Genomic DNA, 20946 nt, shown 5'->3' on the forward strand with positions numbered 1-20946 from the left:
GAAAAAAGGCCTGGTACTCTTCACCAGAAAAATAAATGTTTAATTTGATTCAGTATCTTATTGCCGCTCTCCTTTTGATCTTGTTTGGATTTTAGTGAATAAAAGCTGCAGGAAAATTACAGGAAATACAGTCCCTCATTTGCAGATCTAGATCATCAGTGATCCTCAGCAGTTTCACTTGTAGATTGTACTATCCTTTCTGGGACAAGTTCCAGATTGTACGAATGAACATTAAGTCTTTAAGGTATTGTTCCTTAAATAAAAAGAATGACATAGTGAATTATAATTCAAAAAGCACTACAGGCTGAGGTCCCCATTTGAAGCCACTTTTTCAAATGACTTGGCGCTCATTTTCTGTATTAACTAAATGCTATACTTGCCAATGTGTAAATGGGATAAATAATTTCAACAGAAACAGTAGCAATGAAAGCTATGATAGAATTACAGTACCTCTAGATTGCTAAAAAGCTTCTATTCTGCAAGTAAATTGCACGTTTCATTAAGCATTTTTTTCAGAAGGTTCATGGACTATCTTTTAAAATGAGTAGAATGAGATATTTAAGAGCTATCTGTAGTAATGCTTTCAAGAACTACTTGTTTGTTTGTGAATTCACACAAAGCTGATGAATGCAACTTAAGCCTCATCGTTAGTTGTCACTTGCATAGCAGTTTACATCTTCAAAGTGCTGTATAAACATAAGCTAATTACTGCTTTCCAAAGTATTGATTAAATTAAATGTGTGGTGGAGGAGCTGGAATGAATTTTCTTTAAATACAGTAGTCTTGCTTGTCTGTAGATGGTACTGATGTTGGAACATATTAGCTCAGTTTATAGCAGCTATGAATACATTTCATTTATTTTCAAAACTGAAAAAATATATTTTCTCCTCTCTGTATCTGCCTGGGACTTGACACTGGAGTTCTGATCGCATAATACTTTTCCAAACGGTTGCTTGAGACAGTTACTTAAGACTGATAATGCTTTTATCTCTGCTCTGACAATTTATATTCTAATTTAATGTGGAAGAATCTTTAAAATTCTAACATATTTAATAAGTTTATCTTAACCAGAACAACATGTGGTTCTACCTTAGTTTTAGTCAGCCCAGTAAGACTTTTTTGGCGTAGCATTTGCCTCAAATATGCATTCATTACCATTGTTGTCAAATATAGTAAATTAGTATTACATCTCTGATCATCCTAATATTAATCAAAATAAGTTTATATATAAGACTAACGTTTTCATATTATAAAGCCTCTACAGTGTCAAGGCTAGAGTATATAGAGGGAGCCATAATAATGCAGTTTGGTTTTAATATTGCTTTTCATACTACCCCATTTGACATGTTTCAAATAAATGTGAGCTACATTAAATTCATATAGTGAATATGGAACTATTCTGAAAAAAACATGTTCAAAATGTTTTAGCTAATTGTCATTTCAGTTTAGGAAGGGTCATTTTTAGGATTCTGCCTTCAGCTTGATTTTAGCAACTTGTAGATGATGCCAAAGAGGAAGAATATGCAAGCATTTTTGAGGAAAGAATTAGAATTCAAAATTATCTGAAATTCATATGATAAAAGCAAAACAAGTACAAAGCACTTTACTGAAGAATAACTTCATAGACAGCAGTGTTTAAAAAAAGAAAAAAGAAAAAAGAATGGATTGCTGATTATGTATGAAGTAGTGACATATCTCTGCCTCTCTCCCTGCTTCTCTTCAAAGCCAGTCTTGTTCTGGGGTATATTAAAGCTTTTTGTTTTACTTGGTCTTTCAAGCACACCAGGGTAAAATGTTGTTCTTCTCTGCTTAGCACTTCTCTGCTTAAGTGGAGCACTGCCAGTGACTTAAGCGCTACGTATAAAGAGAGTAACTAGTTATTCCAAATGGAAAATCCCCAAAGTAGGACAAGAAACATGATCAGTGAGGAAGGGGGTGTGGGGTGGAGAGCAGTTTATCTGCGAAAGAGAAGACTAAAAATATCATAAGTCTTCTACCAAATAAAATACCTATAAAGAGGAAAGTGACTAGTTGCTTCTCATTTTATTCCCCATAAAAATTATTTTTGCTGTAGTTTGGAGCGAATTTACTGAATTTGGAACAATGATAATGATGGTGACTTTTTTTTTTAGGGTAACCAGATTTATTTTTTCCAAATATGGAATGGCCTATAATAATAATATATATATTATGTTCTATGTATGATATATAAATAATAAACCAACAATAATATAATGAAAATATGTTCCAAATAGGAAAAAACAGGATCAGGCTACCTGTGATTTTGTAATTTCCTGCTTCAATGCTAGACAGACAAGGCACTGGAGAGGCTCCCCCTTTCAGAGGGATCATCCTCTTTGGCATACACACTGGTGAAATGCTGTATTTTGCAGAGGTTATTTTTATGTGTTATTTTGCTAAAGTTACTTTGCTGTGTTGTGCTGCCTTTCAGTCTTTCTGCCCATGTATCTTTCCTTCCATTCTTGGCCCCTTGGCCCTGACTCCTGATAGCAAGAAGACTTCCCATATATTAATAAATTAAACCTGGGAGTATTTCTAGGAATTGGAGCTTTACAATTTGTGCTCTTAGGAAGGTCCCAGGCAGGCTTTTGCCCTGTATTGTGTTACAGTTCCTAGGCATTATCAGAATGCTTCAGGCACTATGGGTGGTTTGGAGGCTAAGAGAACTTTCTAATATAGATGTAAGCTGTTCCCTGCCAGCTGGCTTCGAGTGAATGAGATTGTTTCTAGGCGCTGTTTCATTTCCTAGTAGAGATGTAACCTGAGATTCTTTAGTTTCTCCACCTGCACTGGGCCTTGAACTATATTACAGAGCACATTACTGGATATTTTGAAAATAAGCAGCAGAGACCCAAACTAACATCTCTGTAGCCTTAAAAAGGAGGTGGAGATTGGTTTCTTCAGTTTTCATCCCATTCAAATTTGTAGTTTCCCCTCAGTGGATACAGGTTGAGTTATTTGGTGGAGATTAAATCCTGTTCTCAACTCTGTTATAGTCAATCCTATCTTCTGTGTTTATTTTCTGTGGCGCTTTCTGTGAGAGTGTCCTTCAGCAGGAGGTGAATGCGTTTGATTATGTCATGCCCAGTTTCAAATAGTCTGTTTGAAGGAAAGAAGCTTCATGATATTTGTTTCCTTAGAATGACAGAAAATCAAAGTTGGAATTTCATCTTAGAATAAAAGTGTTAAACATTTTTATTTACAAATTCAAGGTCAGGATAGCAACACTAATTATAATCCTGATGCTTCAGGGATCAATTCAACATCTGTCTGCCTTGCAAAATGCATTTTTCCACGTCTCCATCAGGCCGTCTCAAGGGAAGTATATTAATTTTGCCACGGTCAAGACCATTTTCAGTACAAGGCTTCTCCATTGTAAGAGGTTTCCACAAAGGTTGTCTGCAGTCACTTAAGATGACAGGAAGTAGCTAGGTATTCTTGTCTGGAGACTTAGCTTGTACAGGATGTTTCTCTAGTTAAAATATCCAGTGGCCTTAGCATCTTGAGTCTGTTGGATAGTCAGAGTAAATTTATATAAGACTTTTGTAATTCAGCTTTTAGGAACTTCCCTGGACAACTCCTCTCTCTGCCACATGTTTCTGTTGCAGGCCGTTCATTTCACTTCTGTTGATGTTAGCTGAATGGTAATTTCTTATTCTGTGCCATGGCTTTGGACAATATTCATCCAGTATCCGTCAGTGAGTGGACTGATGATAATACTGCAATGTGTTCTCCATTGTTCTCCTGGATAATGTACACAAGATATATTTTTCCATTTATCTTCTCCATTTGCATTGATGTCTGTCTAGGCATTAACCTTAATTCTCAAGCTCTTAAGACTGTTTAAGAAAGTGCTATCAGAGTCTCTGAGAAATGTATATTAGGTCTTTGGCTGAGATATTCAAAACCATTACACGCAGGTAATGTCAAATAATGCTGCTATCTTTATATCAGCAGACAATGTAATGAGAGAGATCCTCCTAGAAAGTAGTTGATCTGATCTGGTTCATTAAGCTTTGAATTCATCTCTCCATGATGTACCTACCCCAGGTTCAGAACAGTAACAGTACAAAGTAGGTCAGTTTATGAATAATATGAGGGTGTGGGACAATATCCTCAGAGCTGTATTTTAAAATGGGAAAATTCCTGAGGTCAACCTGACATTGCTAGTTCCTTCTGCTCCAGAATTTTGGGGAATACGTTTTTCTTTGCCTGATGAGGGAGTTTGGTTAGTGCTTTCGTCTGGACTCATTTTCTGCCCAGAATCATCTGTGAGGTAAGACAAGATGCAGCAATAATAAATCTGTTGGACAAGGCAGTTATTCCAGGTTCTTACGAAGAGCACCAGAATGCTATATTTATTTCCCTATTTTCTTCAATCCAGTGTATGGGTTTCACTCAGCTTCTTGCATGGATACTGCATGGTTCCTGGGATGAGCACACATGCACTAGTCTTTAGTAAGAAATATCCTACCTGTAATAGGAAAGATGATGCAAGATGTACCTACGTGCCTGAGCAGACCCCTTTTCAAACCACTGTACATGCTGAAGCAGGTATTCAGCTATGTCAGGAGTCAGAAATCAGCTCAGGTTTCATCTGCATCATCTTTGCCCTTCACAAATACATAATACCTTAGTAAGATGGGAATCTTACCAATTTACACTTTCTGAAGGGTTTTATTTGTGATGCAGTGTTTGGAGACTGTCTCAACATAATGAAAGATACCTGTAATTCAGTTAAGCATGTTCCGATTAAGACTCTTAAATTTTCATGCCACCAATATTAACCTTAAAATTATATAGACATCTCTCTCAGTCCACACAGTATAAACGCTATAGAAAGCATATTTTAGTGCTAGAAGCAATTCTGTTAGTGACAGTCCTGCTCGAAACCAAGACCTTTTTCCTCCAAGCTCTGTCTACAGCATGTTCACATACATATTTCACACAGATACAATTCATCAGTACTTTATATTGAACCTGTGCAAACTGTATACCCATGCTATTAATTTAAGTGCATTTTTTCAGACTCTCTGAAAGCATTTGAGAGAGATGATTTGGGGAATGTTCTGGCATGTTGAAAGCGAGCATACAGTTGTGTGACTCAGTTATCTGTTAACTTTATATTTCATTGTTTGTACCGGTAGCTAAAATACTTGGGTACATATTTTGTAGACCGGTACATATTTGTTTGGAGAATAAACGCAAAATTGCAGCTTCCTTTGTTTCTTTAAGTGAGAGGAGATGGCATGGTTCAAGTACTGATAAGATCATGAAGCTTGCTTTCATAGTTTATAAAACAAATTCTGGCCATCTGAGGATCAACAAAAACCTGTTTAAATTGGTCTCCTTGTATTTTGAAATTTGAGTGTGAAGTATATTTTTTCAGGACAAGATTCAAAATTATTAATACTTGATTGTGGTAAAGGTTTATATAAAATAATTTGAAAGTCTCCATGGATATAGGGAGAGATTCTTCTGTTGTTCCCAGAAGACTATGAAAAAAATTGGTAGTGGAGAATCATGTTACTACTGTTCATGTTGTTTTTCCATTTAAATAAAGACAAAGGGAGGTACTCAGATTAGCATCATTTTGAGAGTCATGCAAGATCCTTTTGTTTAATACTGGTATTCTACCAGTCATTCACTGACTTACAGCAGGAATTGAGGTGGCTCCTGCCCATTCATTAGTACTGTTTTTGGTGTGGCATGTAGGTTCCAGGTCACACATTGCAAGAAGGGACCCTGTGGCTGTACAGCCTCCCAGTCCAGATCATAACTGCATCAGTAAATGCATCCTCACTTGATTAGATGCTGCAAAGACATAGCAGAAAGATCTTGCAGTTCATAATGCAGATAACACTTTATTTGTATTTAATACTGTCTTGTTTACCCATGACAAGTTCATACTTAGTCTTCCTAATTTTTTTCATGTTTGAGGGCAAAACTTTAATCTGCTTATTTGGGAGCAATGTGAGTTGGTAGATGCCTATTTGGAGTTGGGCTTTTTTGGTAGCCCAGTGGGAAATTCTTCAAAAGATGCTGTTCGACATGGACATCTTTAAAAATCGGTTATTTTTCAGAAACGTTTCATTAAACATTGCAACTAGATAGTTCACTGAAGAAATTTATCCATAGAATTTTGTCAAGTGGACATTAAAGACCATCTGCATTTTTCACTGAGTATGTTACAAAGCATACTTTCTTATCATTGGCGTGTTAAAAAGTCTATTTGAATTGCAGTTTTAGCTTTGTTCAAATATTGCTGTAGGTTTTTTACAGAAAAATTTTAAAAGCTGGATAGTATTAAATCTTCTTAATAAGCAAGGCCCTCTTCCACTTAATTTGTGCTTTTGTTGTGGCTAACAAATAATTTGGTGTATAGGTTTTTCTGTACACCATTGATAGAATATATAAGCTTGTCATCCTAGTGTGCTGGAAATGCTACACTCACATCAAGTGTTCCTTTCTGGTTTTGTATGTCCTCACCTGCTCCTCACTGTAAATCACTGAGATGTCAAGAGCAGTGATTAATTAAGCTGCACGTGCAAGTGCTTTTTTTTCACCTGTCAAGTGGGAAGAAAACTTACTATAGTGAATTGTGTGATGCTGCTTAATTCATCTCTTTTTATTCCATGCTCTGAGGTTTGCAGAAATATTTTACAGTCTGATTTTCATTAATGTTTTTGTATCTAGAATGTGTCATGGTTTGGGAATTGTAAATATCCTAAGTCATACTAAAGGAAGGACCGTATTGTAGGTTTGGTGCATAAATACTCATGGCCTTGAGGTTGCATGTGTTTTTATCTAATGCTAGTCAAAACTGTACTAATTAGACTTTCAACTGGATTATTATTTAAATAAACCAATTAATACTACATAGCTACCGATCAATTTCTTATTTATGTGTATATGTTGTAATATATATATATAATTTTATTGGAATTTGAAAAGCTTAGATGTTTTTCACACTCTTTTGGGCAAACAATGAAATTAAATTGTCTAGTGATCTTAATCTGTTATTAAAAGGTCCTGGAAAGGAAGATTACAAGGTAGATTCAGGTTTTGAATCAGTTTTGCCATTGGTTTAGCAGCGGGTGGGCAGGCAGATGCCTGCTCAGAGTAGAACCTATTGCCATTTTTCACCATTGATAGAGTAGCCTTTCAGAGTCAATGAGCTCTGTCAATGTGAGCTTGTCAAGGCTACAACTTCATAGACCTGAGAGGCGGTTTGAGAGGTCAGCCCTTTTCAGGTTTGCTGTGATGCAAATGAACTTTAATGCTTAAACAACTATTGGAATTTTTATGTCTGCTCCTTGTTCTTTTTTCTTCACAAAGTCATTGACGAGACATTCAGTGCTTTTTAAATTGGAAGTTGCATTGTGCTAAAGACCTAGTACAGATTTACGGAGGGCTGAAAGCAGTTAGATCATGTTCTTTTCATGGTGCGATTAGAATCAAATCGATTTCCCTACAGCCTTCAGCATTCAGATGGCAATTTTAACAAAGCTTGGGGGCTAGACAAGGGACAAAACGACTGAACTGAATGTTAATTACACTCTGCAGCCTTATTTTCTTTTGATTTGGAGCTGACTGGCAACTAAATTAACAAAAGTGTGACCATAACTGCTGCCCTATTTTCATTTAAAAGGAGAGCAGACTCTAAAAGGCTATCTTTACAAAGAAACGAGTGAGGTCTACTGATTATTGTTAAAGGGCACTGTCTTTAAAAACATAATAATAATAATAACCCCCAAAATGCTCGATTCCAAAAACTGATGCGATAAATTCATCATTGGCACGTCTCGTTCCACCCTCTGATTTCTTGACTTATGCTTTTTAAAATACAATGTAATAAAAATTCAATGTAATGATTACTCACAGATAGCAATGATCTAATTTTTAGTCATGTGACCTCAGTTCATCCTTAAGACATCTTTCAACACAGCCACTTCAATATTAAGCTAGAGAGTAACTGACATTTCAAAACCAAAATATTAATATTTGATGGGACAGTAATAATATGCTGTCTAATTTTTATTTTGTTCAGACATTCTTGTTTGTCATAACAGCATTTATTTTGACTTGTTAAGGTTCACTTACAGTACTTGTATTTTGTAGTAATAACAGCGAGGTGCTTTCTCATCCCTTCCCCTCACCCCTCTATGCCTTGTAAGGAAGCTGCAGCTGCAGTAAGTTGTATTTGATCCTTGTCATTGCTCTGTCCTTTTGCACCTGCAGCTCTGTTGGTCTCATCTTAACACCTGGCACCATGAATTATCCTCTTTTTATTCATAGTCAGTAGCAAATCCCATTTAGAGCTAAGCAGTATATATTCTGGCAGTCAAATGACCATAAATGTCAGAATATATTTCTCAAATGTAAATATAAATGAATAATTATACTGAAAATGCTCTGAGACTTTACAGCAAAGAATGTCCTTCTTTAATACTAACATGCATAGCCTTAAAAGGCCTTGAAGGAAAGATTTCAGAATTCTGTATCTGAAGTGTCTGGTCTGGCAAACATAAGCAGTTAAAACTTTAGAGCTTTAGAATCCTAAATATTAGTTTTTTCTCCTATATAAATCATATATATTTTAATATTCATTTGTACAAATTACTATAACTTTCTGCACTTGGATTTCCCTTTCTAAAATCTGGATATAAACATAACAAAAATTTTTTTTGTTTGCTCAAATAGAGTATTATACATTTGTACTTGACCTACAGCATTGCAAAATGCAACTGTTTGCAACATTTGTCAGTTCAAACACCAACCTTTTAAGAAGCAGTGTATTCAGACCACTGATATTAGGGAGTAGCATTCCTACATTTATACTTAGATCACTTGAAAAGTGCTGTAAGAGGTTTTAAAGCTGTAACTGCTACAAAAGAAGAAAAGCATATTTTTGTGCAGTTTTTTTCAAAAGTGGTTATATTTTTTTCCACACAGTTTGAAGATAGCTATTTGCGTGTCATAAAGGGTTGTTTCTGTTCTAGTTACTATTTAATGCCAGAGAAGTTTTGATAGTACCAGAGACCACCCTGTACTCAGTCACTGTCCTGTACCTCTCCCCTTTTCACACAAAAGCAGCTGCAAAACAAAGTTTTTCTAAAACCAGTCAAGAGTAAAATTCTTTCTCATTTGTCTTCCAGACACGAAGATCGATTGAGAAGTTATTAGAATGGGAAAACAATAGGTTATACCACAAGGTGAGTGCCGCAGGGAGCAGCTTCGTACTGTTGGAGTTTGAATTGCACAGTATGGAAACAGATGCTTTTGTTGAACGAAAAATATGAAAGGTGGACAAATGGGCTAGTCTGTGTGCTGCAATAAAATACAGCTCATTTTTCTTCTTTTTCTTTCCTCCTTGTCTAGCTGTGCTTGCATTGGAGACTAAGCAAAAGGAAATGTGAAACGAATAACATGATGGAATATGTAAGTTAAAGGGCTGTTTTGTGAGTTTCTCTATTAAATGATCATTTATTTTGCTTCTGATCTTATTCTTTTCATGATTATTAATCAGTAAAGGTGTCAGGAGCTTAATCGCCTGAGTGCAAGGATTTTCTACGGTTCACAGATGCATGGTTTCATGTGCAGGACTGATTTATAAAGTTATGAATGACTTGAAAACAAGGCTTCACTGTGTTCTGAAAAATAATAAATTAATTGCCAAGATAAAATAGCTTGAACATGTGTTGATGGAGTGTGAAATTTTAGATGCTGTATAAAGAATAACCACAACTTTGGTTACGCAGCAAGTCAGATATGGCTGTTTTATATAATGCTAATCAAGTCTAAAAGTATGGAAGAAGACCTTTCAACTAAGCTGTTGGAGCTTAAGAAACCTTTAGCCTTTTTAGATTTTAGCTGCCCCTTACCTCAACTGTCTAGAAAGTATCTTTATTTCTAGCTGGTGTCACTAAAATATTTTTTAAGTCAGTCTCTGAAATAAATTAAAACTCCAATCTTTAGCTGAGATTTCATAAACCTTTCTTAGAAATACACAGTGAGAAGTTGCATGCAGTTTCAAATGAGTAATATCCAATGTGGGTTTTCAGTTTGTTTAGCTGGCTGCCTTCTTCCTCTTCTTTGTTGCTGTTTATGTTTCCATTTTCAAAATCTCTTGGAGGTAAGCAAAGGGTACTAAATAGAAGGAAATTAAGCTGCTAAAGTGTAAGGCACAGTAGAATATGCAGAATTTCTTTAAAAGTCTAAGAAGTGGAAACAGGAAGGAGTTAACTTTTACAAAACAAAGACTAACCCTTGAGAAATATCTACTATATTACTTCTAACTTATCTGTAGTCTTTCATTATATGATATTATGTCTGTTCTTTGAAACAATTAAGCTATCATAGCATATAAAAATTAAGAGTGATATTTAATCCAATGATATTTCCATTTAGGTTGGAAATTATCTTAAAATCATCTTTTCCTGTGTTAGCCTTTCCCTTTTTTTTCCTGTTTCTGTACTAGGTCTTATTTCTAGCCTGAAACATAAGGGATTTTTAAAATGCCCTTTTCACAGACTAGCTCTATTCAGTTCACTGAATAAGTAGACTTTTTGTATCATTATCTGTTCTATAAACAAGTTAATATAGATGTATAATATATCATATAGAAAGAATAAAGCAAATTTCTGTATGTTGATTTGAGCTTGACCTAAATGAAAATGTGTTTTTCTCTCACCAAAAATGTCTGTTTTTCCAGAGAACTTTGTTGCATCAAATCTTTTGCAGATTAAATTGAAGCGAAACATAAAGTGCTAGTTTTCAAAAACAATATGGAGTATGGCCCAGCAACATTTAAGAATAAACATTCATTACTTTTAAATAAGATTTAAAATCAGTTGAACTGTTTACATTAATATGGAGGTGTTGTCACATAGTTTTACAGGATCAAGACTTAAAATTTCTTTAATATTTGATTTGTAAAATATCTAATAAGTAATCCCTGACTATTTAATTTAATGAACTAACTTTTACAAAACTTTTCTGCACCATTTTCAGCTAATTTGCTAGTCTCTTTAAAACTGCCTTTAATTTGTATTCATGGTTTAGTTTAATAAAAGCTCTTACCCTCAAGTTTTTTCAAAATGAGTGCTTTAAATTAAGCTCTTGTACCCAAAACTTGGTGCTCTGTTCACTTGAAGTTCTATATCCACTGTTGTAGATGCTAAACTGTATACGAGATATTCTGACTCATTTGGCGTAAACACAGACTTCCAGTTTTACGTCTTCCTCCCTTTTTGAAACCTGGCCTGTGTACCAGACGCACTGATAGCATATGATGATCATGTCAGCAGCCAATAGAGCGCGAGGAATTTGCAGCACTTCTGAAAATCAAGGCACTTTTGAATATGTCTAAAAATACAGACTTAAAAGCTTGATTTTGAGGTTCATTATTTCAAAGTGTTGGCTTCAGAGATCAAATCATAGCTTTTTTTTTCTCTTTTCATGCTCAATATGCTATCAGAGATAAAAATATTTATGCTGTAAGCTGCTAAGTTGTTTTCTTCTGTCACCTTAATCTACCTGCTAAAATACACGAGTTGCTTTGTTTTCTGTATTGTGGTCAGTAATCTATATGTAATAGGTTTTAACTTATGAAACATTTTACATTCAAAAACTTTTAGAAATTTTGTTTTAACTTCTTGGAAAGGCAAACTCCCTTTATAAGTACATAAAATTCTTAGTTATATTTTCAGATGCATTTCTTTTTGATGAATATGTTCGTGTTGCTATATTGGTAATTCCGTGACACACTCTCTCTGAAGAGAGAAAGTAAAAATGAATGTTTTCATTAAGCTACCTATTAAAACACAAAGCAGGACTTAGGTTGTATTCTTATGTTGTATACTTAGGTTATATTCTTCGCTTTGTCCTACAATGTGTAGATAGCTTACAAAATCAGGGTTTAAATTAGAATCAGGACCTGAAGAATAATCGTACAGAAGTATTAGTCAAGTATCTTGTTAACTACTTGCCAGTCTTTCTGATACAAGAACTTTGCAGTAGTTAAGATATACCTTTCTATAGAAGTTTTGAACTATAAACATGATTTAGAATCCTAAATTAAGTTTAAAAAAAAAAATGTAGAGGGAATTGCATGGTGTGTTTGAAAATTAACTTCAAATATGTTCTGCCTTCTGTTTTTTTTAAATGAATATTTGTCTCTTTTGTAAGTTTTCCTTAATAAAATAAGTGAACTTTGCTAAAGACTATTTAGCTAGTAGCTTATTTCAATTTGTCTAAATATGTTAGGCATCCCTAGGCAAACTCCTCTTTCCATTTGATTCTTTAAGAATTTTGTTTTCTGCCCAAAGTTAAGCTCTATCTAACATGATTTTCTAATCATCTCCTACCTAAGGAAAGTACTGTGATCCCTGGTTGTCCTCCATTTCTATTCTGCAATTTGATGTACTTCCAAAAAGACAAAATAAAAAAAGTGAAAATGCAAATTATCATTGTGATAGACTTCAGATAATAGGATTTCTGCCATTTTCCATTTAATATATATTTGTTTTCTTTTTATACAGGTCATCCTTATAGAATTTTTACCAAAGACACCGATTTTTCGACCAGATTAGCATTTGCTTTATTTATAGAGACTTATCCAAGTATGTTGTCTTTCCAATGGTGCCTTGCTTGGTGCTCTCCTGGTGGTGACATAGCGTTGGTTCTACAGAATCTTGTGGTGTTTTCATTCTTTTTTGTTTGTTTATTTGGTTTTGTTTTTCTTTTTTTAATAAGAGCATGTCCTAAGTGCGTTTGGTCAAACTTTGCAAAAGTCATTTCATGCAAATGTTAACTACTACTTAAGTTATTACTTTTACTTCTTCTGTTTGTTAATGTATCTTGAGTTTCAAGAGTCTTTTATATGTGTGCACGCGTGTGTGTACATATATATATATATTACTATAAATACACAGCTGAAAATGGTCTACAAGTGAGCAGGTATTTTTTTACCCCCAAATGACACAACTGATTGACTGTACATTGTGTAAGTCCTTTTACTTATTGATTTATGTTTTGAAGTAACTTCTACAATCTACCTAAATTTTTGTCAGTGACTTGTCAGCTGTAAATATTTTTATTTCTTTTTGGGATATTGGCTAGCCTTTTCCATCAGGAGGGTGAGAAAAAGTTCTTTTTGAAACTGCTTTTTGGAACCCAAATGTCATTGCATCAGTAGAAATCTCTGTACTTTTCATGAAGAAATCCTCTCAGCTGGTTCTGAAAAAGTTCTAACTTAAAGGTAAATAAATGGAAAATAGAATTATTTTACTCAGACTAGAAGAATCAGAGAGAATTGCATGCATCTGCTAGTAGAGCTCAGGATCACGAAAATATATTAGTATTGCAGATTGTAATGTAGCTATTTTAATTCAGGCTAATGCCATGTGTCAGCTTTATTCTTACCGTTTACCAGATCCTGAACACAGGGGTGCAGAAGTATTTGTTTCAGTAAATTTATTGTCCAAGAGGATCTTTCAATTTTTTTTTTTAAGCCACATAAGCAGAAAAAAGTTATTAAGGGAAATCTTGAACAATTCAGTTCCAGATGCAAATGGAGGTGCCATGTATCAAAAGTAATCAAAGCAGGGTACACTGGACAACAGTGTAAATTTGAACGTGTTAGATAAATATTTATTGCACCCTTGCTTCTGCTCATTTTGGTTTACAAAGCTTATTTTCTGCACAAGTATAAAGATTTTTTTAACTGGATATATGATATATACTTGGGTCAGGCCAGTTGTATATTATTTCTTCTACTTATATCTTAGTTGTACAAATCTTCACACATTATAGTTTCTTTAATTGCTACTCAATCGTATTTTTAAGTTTGCTTTATGTCTCTGAAATTACTGTACATGAACATTAGTGTAAGCTATGAATATGTTCCTTATACAGTTGTGATAGCAAGCAATAATGTGAATATATGAAAAACAGATGCTCTGCTTAATATTTGTATGAATGAAAGTTGATACCACTACAAGAATAACCTTCCCCTTTTTAATCTTTTAAATACAAGTTTTATTTCAAGGTAATATATTACAGGTACCTTGATGCTGTGAACTATTTTTCTATGTCTTCATATTTATTCTCTGTAAAATCTTCTATAGTGAGTATCATATTCCTAAATGTTTGATAGTAGGAGCAGTCTAGAAAGTTTTAAGTTTCCTTAATCTAAGCCCTCTGTATCTGTTCCCCAAAATCATTCTTTGCTCAGCTTTTGTCTGTGGGTTCCTGATGTTTACTTTAAAAATAGCTCAGTTATGCTTTTTGTACAAGCCTACAAGTGTGCTTCTTTGCTTGACTGAATATGTTTTTTTAATTAACCAGTATCAGTTTTGGATTCAGTCTTCTGGGTCCCACAACAGTTTCTTCCCCAGAATAACTGGTTATAATTTTTTTTATCAATTTCAGCCTCCTCTTTAGTACCAATTTGTGTCTGCAGCTTTCCTTCTTTCTCCCAGAAGTGTTGGTTATAATCTTTGGTCAATTTCAGCCTGTGAAGTGGGCCAGAAGCCTAAATTTGATGGCAGCTGAGGTCATGCAGGTTGGAGGCACAGGGGAGAGGTTGAAAATGAACAGAAATAATAACTGGTAATAATGTTGGTGACCAGAAATAAATGTTGATTTCTTTAAGTGCCAGTTTTCAATAAAATAAGTATTGAATCATACTAAGCCTAGATTTTATTATCAAAATTCACAGTTGAATATATAGATAGCTGTTTCATGAATGCATTTTTCCACTGATAGTTCATTACTGTGGAGGGATAACTCAGATACGGCTTCTAATATGCGCATAGCAGCACTGAGTGAGTTTAGCATGAGCTAATCACCTCAGTTTATTAGCCAAGCTTTTCATGCTAAGTTTTGTGGCACCATAACTTCCTTGCCAGCAGTACTCAAACCTGCCTACTTTAAAGCTAATCTGAGTGCGACATCTGTGCTGAACCAGAGTGGTGGATAGAGTGTAGCTTAAAGATTTACAGAGAGTATTTCTTTAGTGAAACTTCCACATAAGTAATAGTGCTGTTTAAGATCTTGCCTACTTTAGGTGCATCTACTGTCATCTACTTGATTTAGCAGGCATTTTAGTATTTAACTATAACTTACTCTCTAAGAATTCTATTATAGGTGGCCAAAGTAGAGCTTTGAGCAAATAAAATGTTAAATCCCTTAGTAAGGAGGCCAGTCTAATTGCCTCTTAAAGCATTTCTGATCTTTTACTGCAACAGAAAACAGTGTCTCTGACTTAAAATAGTATCAGGAAACTTGGGAAACTGGCTTTATATATAGATGAATTTTGCTCTCCAAAAATGTTACTCTCCTGATGAGGTAGTACACTCATGTAGTATGAATGTTATAAAACATTTTTACACAACAGTTTTCAACTTACAATTAAAAAGATCGAAACTGAACATGTTAAAACCTTAACAAATCATCTATTCAATACTTGTGACAGCCAGCGGGATTTTTCTTTGATGTTGTTTCAGAAATGTCTAAATCTAGTTATTTTATGTACTAGTAAGAAGACGTGTCTTAACTTTTTTTTTTTGTCCAGTTGACGAAGTATAAAGTTGCAATAGTTCAAGCAGGCCAGAAGCTATATTAGGACTTCCAGGAGACAGACTATTCTTTGCTAATTACATTGAACTAATCCGTTCAGCTTCTCAGCAATTCCTGCAAATAATGTTATCTGTTCCCAGTTTTCTTGAATAGTGAAAGTTAGATACCCACTTGATATTCATCATTTCTGATCAACAAATGTCTGATTATGTGTGTTTCCCCTTGATCCAGAAGAACTAATGGTAAAACATCAGTAATGCTCTGAGAAAGCTAATTATTGTTTGTAGATACAGTGGCCTTTGATCAGTCAGTCAGGATTTGTTTCTTACTGTAATATAAGCAAAGAAAATTATTTTTAATCTTTTAGTGATAAGTAGAAATAAGTCCTGAGAGAGAAAGGCTTTCTGTCTGACTGTACATGAAAAATCCTGTAGAGTTTATCTGTTGTTGAATAGCTATGATTTGATGTTTACACTGTGATTAGCAAATTTCACCAGAGATGAAAATGTTTATGGAGATAGGTTACATGAAATCAGTAAAAGTTTTGTAACAGCTTGGTAAGAGTCATTTTAATAAACTATATATAAAAGCAAAACCAAAAATGTCCATGGCAAATCCAAAACTTCCCATACTCAAACCATGTACAGTAAATTCTAAGAACTTTTTACAGTAGTTGGGTTGTAAATTATCATCTGTAAATATAATTTAACAAATTGATTTATTTTTTTTATAAATCTCAAGACCACGATGTTTATTTGTAATACTCCAACTCTGAGGTATATGTTTAGGTAAGAGTCTGTTTTCATTTTTCTGAAAGTCATTCTTTAGCCCTCAGAGTTATAGGGGAGAGTTTTAAAATGCAATCAGTAACTTCTCAGAAACCAAAAGGCAAAGAAAAAGAACCTTTATTTATTCCCCCCTTTCCCCCTAAAGTCTTAATTTTAAATCTCTCCTCCTGTTTTGGGAGCCCTAGCTTATGGCTTTTGAGCAGCTGGCAGTAACGCAAATTGTTCACCAAAAAACCCCATTTAAATTCTGAACAATTTAAAGAGATCACTTTAATTGAAGAGGAAAAAGACTTTTTAAGCAAAGAAAATCCCTGTTTCTTTTAAGTTCTCCAAGCCCTGCTATTGAGTAATTAAGAGAAGGATCATGATGACCCTACATTAGGTCAAAATCCAGATGATTTTATGTAAAGGAAACACTCAATTAGAGAGGTCTCAGAGTCCCAAATGTCTTGGACTCACAGTAGCAACTTATTAAAAATAAGTGATGCTGGCTAGTTTTGGGTTTGTGACTAAAATCATTTATGCTGTTTATCAGCAACCTTGCTTATGCAAAGAAAGCATTTTAAAAATAAGATCTATATTCACTTCCACTACTTTGCTGTAATTTCTATGATTCTTCTCCCTAAAGCCACATTGCATTTCCATCCCTAACAGCTAAATGTATGATGGTTACAATGTCTTTAATAGCCATATGTTAGGTAGAAGTATTAACTTCTCAGGGGCTAATAGGAAATATGAAAATGGAGTTAATGAGCTGAATGCCTATCTGCATGAAGGTTTATTTTGCAGACTGCATCCTAGAAAGCTTCTGATTGTAATATGCATGACCATTTTGAATGTTATCAGTATACAACTATGAGAGCTCCCTTCACCCTGTATTATTAAGCTGCTGGACATAAAAATATATTTTAGAATGGGTTAGGAAGGATAAATGAATTCTTGCTGATTTGGATAGTGAGAATGAGTATTTCTACTGGTGCTTCCTTCTTCATTCCTGTGTTTGTTCTTTGTATAAAGTTCTCTCTGCAGCCAGGATGAATGAGGAGATTCTGGTAATGAGAAAACAGTATCATTCTTCTTGCTAGGGAAGTAGAAATGTTTCAAGGGGAGAAGTACTCCAGAAGCAAACACTTTTGCTGCTGAAAAGCTCATGCATTTGTTCTCCATTAGCTATAGATAGCCGTTCAGGTTAATTTGTTTGGAACAATGTTTTGAAGTTTATCAATTTTTTAACATCATCATATTGCATACTGAAGTTTCAGTCAGAATGGGGTGAATTAGAAACATTTTTTGAACATTTTTAAAAAAGGAATTCTTTCATGAAGCTTTGTACATTGACACTTCTGTGCTAATGTGTGTATCTCCACCACGTGACATCTGGATAATACATATTTTATGAACTAAATGTTATTGTTTTTGTGGAAGAGGTCCTTTTCAGAATTCTTCTGCTTCATTGAGATCATTAATATTTCATTAAGATTTATTTTCTTGAAAAAGAATCACAAATGCTTGACTCCTGGGAATACAACAGACCATTAGGAAAGATAGTGAGGCAAAGGATGAAGCATAGGAAGTAGGAGAAGCAACATCCAAAAGATTGAACTTGGGGATTAGGTTGAAAATTTTGAGTATGATGCAAAATAATTTTGAACTGTATGAAATGGTATTGAATGATGAAATTTAAGTAAAGGCTTGCAATCCATTTCAGTAATTACGTAGACTTAATTCCTGATACATTTTTGATTCTAACAAGTGTCATTAATTTCTTTTGGTAGTGCCCTAATTGATAGACAGTTCTGCAATTATGCAGATTTCGAGGTAAGCTTCCCTCTTAACTGAGCATCTTTTAGTTTAAAATATCCAGACCAAAAAGGAATCGCTGATGGGAGCTGCACAGCGAGTACAGAACAGTCTTTTTCTACGCTGGAGCCTGTAATGCATAGCTAATTGTTTCCAAAGAAAATTCTTGATTTGTCCAGACAGCTCCTGTCATGTGACAATATATCTAATACCCAGGAATAGGATTCAGTTAGGATAACAAGTTCAGGTAAGTTAAGTAGATTTTTGTAGTTAGCTGTAACTTTTATGGAGAAGGGAACTGTTGAAAAATGCCCTCCTTTGGAGGGCAGATACTTGTTCTTTATGATGTTTATTGAAGCTTTTTCTTTTTTCTCATTTGTAACTCCATCGCTAAAAGTTACTTTGTCTCATATCAAAACTAGACTTGGTAATTAGCTAAAGATTTTTTTTCTGTTACAGTACTTTAGATTTTGAGTCCATTTTCTAAAACATGTTCAGAAATTAAAAAAAAAAAAAAAAAAAAAACAGATGTCCTGATGCAATATAGCTAATATTTTAAGTGTCTCTGTTTTAACTGATTTCATTGTATCAATAGAAAAAAATCTCATTCAAACTCTAAATGTTGATCTCTGATCTTCTGTGCTTGCAACAGGCTTTCTAACTTGTTAGGTTATTCAGTGTACATATTTGTTAATAATGCCAGTGAGCAGTTTGGTTCAGTAAAAGTGCAAGGAACGCAGAGTAGTTAATGCTTTGAAAAATGTAATTTAATTCTTTTTTCCATAAAAGATTGAGTATGGCAATGAGAATACAAAATTAATTCCAAACATAAACTCAAAAAAGGATGGAAAACTACCAGTGCCTAAATGCTGTGTGCTAAATTAGCCCTATGTAATTTATGTTGCTTTAAAAGAATTTGCAAAGAATTGCATTGGACTGTGTATGTTTAGGAAAAGCCTGTCAAAAATATAAAGTAGTAACCAAAAAGAAGTCACTGAAGGCATGTTATCTTTCAAGTAAGCAAACTTTAAAAATAATATTCTGGACTATGCTAAAAATCCATTTGAAGCAGAAAATACATAAGCAATAATTTACCCTAGAACTGGATGTTTTAGGAAGCTGCTATTTATATGTAGAGACTCAGTGGTAGTTATGTTGATTGGGGATCTCCTCCAATAAAGCGTTTAGAAAGATGGGGTTGCTGTGATTTTCACTATTGTAACATTCCTCTTCAAATATTTTAAGTCTGGGTGAGAGATTGAAAGCTTAGAGGCCAGTACTATGTTCACAGGGCTTTGGGAGGAGAGGATAGGAAGAAAAGGACTTTTATTTTTAAGGCTGCACAATTGTAAATAATGCATATTTAAGAGTATTTAACCACATCTGCTAAATTACTGAAATCTATTGTTGAATTATAGAATATTATTTAATACATCAGCATTGTTTTTTTTCTGACCTGACCCAGAATTGGAATGCACTCCAATATAAAACTTTTTAAAAGCATTTCTTCAGTTGTGTGTATTACAAACTAATAAAATAATTGCAAACCTATCTACTAAGCCTTGCTGTTTTTCATCTGTATGACATGTTAAAAAAAAAAAAAAGTCGTCTCTCACTTCCAGTTAATGGTTTTAATCTGATTGGGGGGAGGGGGGAAGGAAAAATTGTTTTGGGGTGATTTGGGTGACTGTGAGACTACAGTTACCAAACTTAGAGTCATTGCTTGCGTGAGGTGTTTCACACTAGCTTTTCATTAAGTCTGCATTTGGAGTTCCTTAAGCTTTTCAAACCATGATGTTGGTAGGGTTTATTATATATATTGTTATGGTTAAATAATAATGTAGTTGTTGAGGTTGTTTCTATACTTTTTTTTACACCCTAGTGCTTTCAAACAATTAATACATACTTTACATCGAACTAATGTAGACACTCTTTACTCAAAAAGAAATCACTTCCATTTATGTAATTCAAGCATTTTTAAGACTGTCAGCTACGAAATACTGGTTAACTCAAACCTTAGGAACAAAAGTAATCCTACGCTCTCCAGTGCTCCAAGAAGCATGCTGATTTTAATCAACCAGCTTCTTTTTTGTGTGTGAAACATTTTACAACTCTTTGGTTACTCTAGTATAGAAATCAGACAGCCTCTTTATAGGGTGTTTATGTGTGTATAATATATTTGTGTGTGTGTATGTATATATATATATATATATGTGCACACGTATAGTGTGTGGGGGGGGAGGGGGGGAGGGTTCCCCAGAGGTACTGCGAAACATTCAGGGTGCTGTAATTTCAGCTTGCAAAGCGGTATGATACAATGTTGCTGAGCAGAAAAGCGCACGATAGATTTAATGTAGCCAATTGTGTACTTTTGAAAAAAAAGAGTAACTGTTCACTGTGAGTTAATTTTGGATTTTTTCAGCATCTCTCTTTTAGGCTTTGTGCTGCATTCTTCTAGACAAATGTGTATTCCATGTGGGCCACTGTTCTGCTAAATGCTCTCAGTTCTCCTTTTGCAATCAAGATTATGTTGCTAAGGAGATTTTGCTTTTATTGGTGCCATTGATTTGTGTTAATACGTTTTGAATACCTCTCGGTATTCTTCTGTAGACAAGGCCAAAAGAAAAACTTCCCTGAGTTTCCCGATTTACATTACAAATGGAGCGGTGGTGTAATGAAGCCGATATAAAGTGGGCAGTTGAAAGGGAACTAAAGAAGGGCACTCAAGTGAGAAATGAAGAAATGTGCCGAGAGC

At 34.4% G+C, this 20946-nt stretch overlaps 1 protein-coding gene across 3 annotated transcripts in view; it reads left to right on the forward strand.

Moving 5' to 3' along the window:
- The window catches only part of CHIC2 (cysteine rich hydrophobic domain 2), a 30629-nt gene extending 10887 nt beyond the window's left edge, over nucleotides 1-19742 (forward strand). The window contains exons 4-7 of one of the 3 annotated variants that reach the window (XR_010884430.1): nucleotides 9180-9236; nucleotides 9403-9462; nucleotides 10086-10156; nucleotides 12564-12598. Coding sequence is in view for 1 of the 3 variants with exons in the window: in XM_067298052.1 (XP_067154153.1) it covers nucleotides 9180-9236; nucleotides 9403-9462; nucleotides 12564-12614 (168 nt within the window). In the remaining 2 variants the exon portion in view is untranslated. The other 2 variants (XR_010884431.1, XM_067298052.1) reach the window with 2 other exon arrangements.
- Nucleotides 19743-20946: the final 1204 nt, after the last annotated feature.

Source organism: Apteryx mantelli, chromosome 5, assembly GCF_036417845.1.
Source record: "Apteryx mantelli isolate bAptMan1 chromosome 5, bAptMan1.hap1, whole genome shotgun sequence".
Lineage (NCBI taxonomy): Eukaryota > Metazoa > Chordata > Aves > Apterygiformes > Apterygidae > Apteryx > Apteryx mantelli.